This window comes from Thamnophis elegans, chromosome 12 (assembly GCF_009769535.1).
Source record: "Thamnophis elegans isolate rThaEle1 chromosome 12, rThaEle1.pri, whole genome shotgun sequence".
NCBI lineage: Eukaryota > Metazoa > Chordata > Lepidosauria > Squamata > Colubridae > Thamnophis > Thamnophis elegans.
Window position 1 is genome coordinate 54153119 of NC_045552.1, and position 4038 is coordinate 54157156.

Here is a 4038-nt window from a genome sequence, read left to right on the forward strand (position 1 = left end):
AAAGATCTAAAACGCTGTTGTTGTTGTTTTTTAATTTAAAATGCATTTTTAAAACCAAATTCTCATTGGGCTGGTGGGTTTATTTGCAGGGCGAATGTTTTGATTGCTTGATGTTGAGTCCCGTAGACTTATCTTGGGAGCTATCTTTTTTTTATTTTTATTTTTGTTTATTTGTTTTTCCAAAGAATACCAAACACCATCCCTCGAAATAGGCCTGGAGTTTCCTGCTGCTACGTCGATGGCCAATTGGATTATTTCCCCCCCCCCCTCCCCGCAACGAGGAACGTTGGATTGCCATAATAGGGTCGTCACAGACAGGGAGATCTGGCCTTAGCTGTTGACGGTTAGTGTGAAAATGATTCGCCCCAAAAAACGATCGTTGTTAACCGTGTTGATAATCCCTTTGCCATTCAGCTGGCATTGAATGTCCAAGGTCTGGTTTCTCGTAATCCCTGTGAAATGAATGGCTACCAAAGGTTGTGTGTAGTTCACCTGGAAAAGGAGCAATCAAGCGAGACCTTTTATTTCAGACGTTAAACGGAAAGCAATGAAAAACAACCTAAGCGGTAACCTGTACAGGTGGGCTTATCACTTCGAGCAATGACAATGATTTAAAACAGAAAGCTTTGGCGTAAAAGGCAGGCAGGGAGTCCTCAATTTATGACAACACTGGGAACATCCATGGCTGAGCCTCGTTACGCGAGTCATACCCTATTTTTCAAACATCTGTCTGAAGGCGTACTGTATTGGGGAAACATCTGTCTGAACGACTCTTGGACAAATATCTGTCTGAAGGTGTGCTGGGTTGGAGAAACATCTGTCTGAAGGAATATTGTGTCGGGGCAAACATCTGTCTGAAGGAGCACTGTGTCGGCCTAACATCTGTCTGAAGGAGTACTGTGTTGGCTTAACATCTATCTCAATTACCTCTATTTCTAAAACATCTGTCTGAAGGAGTACTGTGCTGGCCTAACATCTATCTCAATGACTACCTCTATTGGGCAAACATCTGTCTGAAGGGGTGCTGTGTTGGACAAACACCTGTCTGAAGGACTACCTCTATTGGTAAACATCTGTCTGAATGAGTACTGTGTCAGCCTAACATCTGTCTGAAGGAGTACTGTGTTGGCTTAACATCTATCTCAATGACTACCTCTATTGGTAAAACATCTGTCTGAAGGAATACTGTGCTGGCCTAACATCTATCTCAATGACTACCTCTATTGGGCGAACATCTGTCTGAAGGGGTGCTGTGTTGGACAAACACCTGTTTGAAGGACTACCTCTATTGGGCAAACATCTGTCCGAAGGAGTGCTGTGTTGGACAAACACCTGTCTGAATGACTACCTCTATTGGGTAAACATCTGTCTGAAGGAGTACTGAGTTGGCTTAACATCTATCTCAATGACTACCTCTATTGGGCAAACGTCTGTCTGAAGGAGTGCTGTGTTGGACAAACACCTGTCTGAATGACTACCTCTATTGGTAAACATCTGTCTGAATGAGTACTGTGTCAGCCTAACATCTGTCTGAAGGAGTACTGTGTTGGCTTAACATCTATCTCAATGACTACCTCTATTGGGCAAACATCTGTCTGAAATGGTACGAGTCTCCTGCTTGAACAGGAGGTGGAAGACCTCCAAAGTCCCTTCGAATTCTGTTATTCTCTGTGAGCTGATATTAGGTCATTAAAAACACAATTGTAACTTGGATACAAAATCGTAAAATAATTTCTCAATCCCAGCAGAGCAGGGATAAATCCAGCAGAATTGTATAGACTGTATCTCCAGGAGCTCAAAACATCTGGAGATTGCCAGTGTGGGCTTACTCTCCAGAAAGCCTCTCAAATACCACGGGTTAGTCACACAGACATGAATCTAACTGTTAAATTTCTACTTACGTGCGTAAGTTTGCCATAATAAGGGAAATACATGGGATCAAATGTCTCGCTTGGGAAAAAGTCCAGTGACTGGAGGTGACTTGGTTCGCCTTTCTGCAATTCAAAACAGGATAATTATACTCAACATACTCAACAAATCGACAACAGGCGACTCCGTTGGTAGAAACCGGCTAGAAATCGTATAAAAATTGCCCTTCCCTTCTCCAAAATGCCCTGAGTATTTTGGATTACAAGCGGTCCTTCACTTAACCACCACAATTGGGGCCAACAGTTCTGCTGCTCAGACATTTTGAGTTCTGCCTCATTTGACGATCTTTCTTCCACAGTTGCTAAGCGAATCACTTCCGCTGTTAAATGAGTAACGTGGTTGTTAAGTGAATCTAGGTCCCTCATTGACTTTGCTGGTCAGAAAAAAATCGCAAAAGGGGGGGGGGATCACACGACCCCAGGACACTGCAACCGTCATAAATATGAGTCTCTTGCCAAGCACATGAATTTTGATTGGGTGACCCGGGGAAAGCTGCAACGGTTGTGGGTGTGAATTACACTCCTGAGTCATTTTTTTTTCAGTGCCGTCGCAACTTCGAGTGGTCACTGAATGAACTGTTGTAAATCTAGGAACTGCCTGTAATTGTTTTAAGGAACACAGGCCTGTGCAGTTTTTCCCTGCCAAAAATCCCACAGAAATTATTGCCTATCAGGGGAGGTAGGAGATCCTTGGGCTTGACATAGATAGTGGCCAAAAAAAGGTCAAAAGATGTAAAATTGGGCACAACTCAATGACCACATCGCTGAGCGACTGAAGTTCGAGTCCCAATTATTAGCCGGATGCCCTTCCTGTCACCAACGCAGAGTTTTGTTCAACAGATATATTCTCAGTGTGCCCAGAGAGAGAAATACCGTGTTTTCTCAAAAATAAGTTTTATTTTCTTTCGACCCCCGAAATAAGCGCTCGGGGAGGTCTTATTATTTTTGAGGTGCAGGAGGGAGTGAGCGTAGTCTGTTGTGAGCCGCCCAGAGTCCCTATGGGAGTGGGCGGCATACAAATTCTAATAAACTTGAAACTTGAACCCCATGGTTGCTACTGTGTTGCAATATTTGGGGGGGGAGCTTATTTTAACGCATGCTCTTAAAAACCCGATTAGGCTTATTATCGGGGGAAGTCTTATTTTCGAGGAAACAGATTATCTGTCTCTACCTAGGATCGAACTCTGCACCAGTGGTGGGTTCCGGCTGATACAGCCCAGGGCAGCCACGCCAGTAGTAGTCAGGAGCAGCTCGTTTGGCCCACCTGCCTGCCCGCGTTCCATACCTACAACCGTGACCCGACAAATGCGCGCATGACAAAAGCATTTAGACGGCGCTAAAACTGCGATGTCATCAACGTGCCGACAACAGTGCACCGACAACAGCGCGCCGACAACAGCGCGCTGACAGAAGCACGATTTAAGTTAAGGTAAGGGTTAGGGTTAGGGTTAGGGTTAGGGTTAGGGTTAGGGTTACAGCGCGCTTCTGTCGGCGCGCTTCAGCGCTCATTCGTCGGCACGCTTTAGAACTCGCAGTTTTGTCACCGCGGTTTAGTCAGGCGTGCTTTTGTTATTCGCCCTTTTGTGGGTGAACCACCTCCAACAAGCAGGAACAGTGGAGGGGCTGCATGCATGCACAGCACACATCCGGCGCATGCGCAGCGCATGTTCGGTGAGTGTGCATGAACAGACCACAAGCAGCGAACCGCTAGTGACAGTAAGAGCAACCCACCACTGCACCACACCACTCTGTAGACTTCCAAGGATGTCCTAGCTAAACCAGAGCTCTTCCTCCCTTCGTTTACAGAGTACCCAAGCTGGTAAAATCTGATTTAAACAGGAACCACCTCTTGCCGCTCGCCGAACTATGTCAAAATTGTGACTCGTTCAAAAGAAAAAAGTTGGGAGGTCGGATAGCTTTGGCTGCCAAGAATACCTGGTGCAAATTTGCAAATGGAACCAAGAAAAATCAAGATCATTTACCTGGATTTTGCAACTCACATTAACTGGAGTGCCGTAGCCAGGCTGATACCCGATGATCTGCAAAAAAAAAAAAGAGTTTTTTTTTTTTAATTCCCTTTAAAAACACAGTTGATCTTCTAAACTCCCAT

The 4038-nt window shown here is 45.1% G+C and overlaps 1 protein-coding gene across 1 annotated transcript in view; it reads right to left on the bottom strand.

Moving 5' to 3' along the window:
• Positions 1-330: 330 nt before the first annotated feature.
• Positions 331-4038, bottom strand: part of ATP1B4 (ATPase Na+/K+ transporting family member beta 4) — a 24310-nt gene continuing 20602 nt past the window's right edge. The window contains exons 7-9 of the mRNA XM_032228547.1: positions 3911-3967; positions 1902-1994; positions 331-492 (exon numbers count right to left, since the gene is read on the bottom strand). Coding sequence (XP_032084438.1) covers positions 331-492; positions 1902-1994; positions 3911-3967 — 312 coding nt within the window. The remainder of the gene's footprint in view (positions 493-1901; positions 1995-3910; positions 3968-4038) is intronic.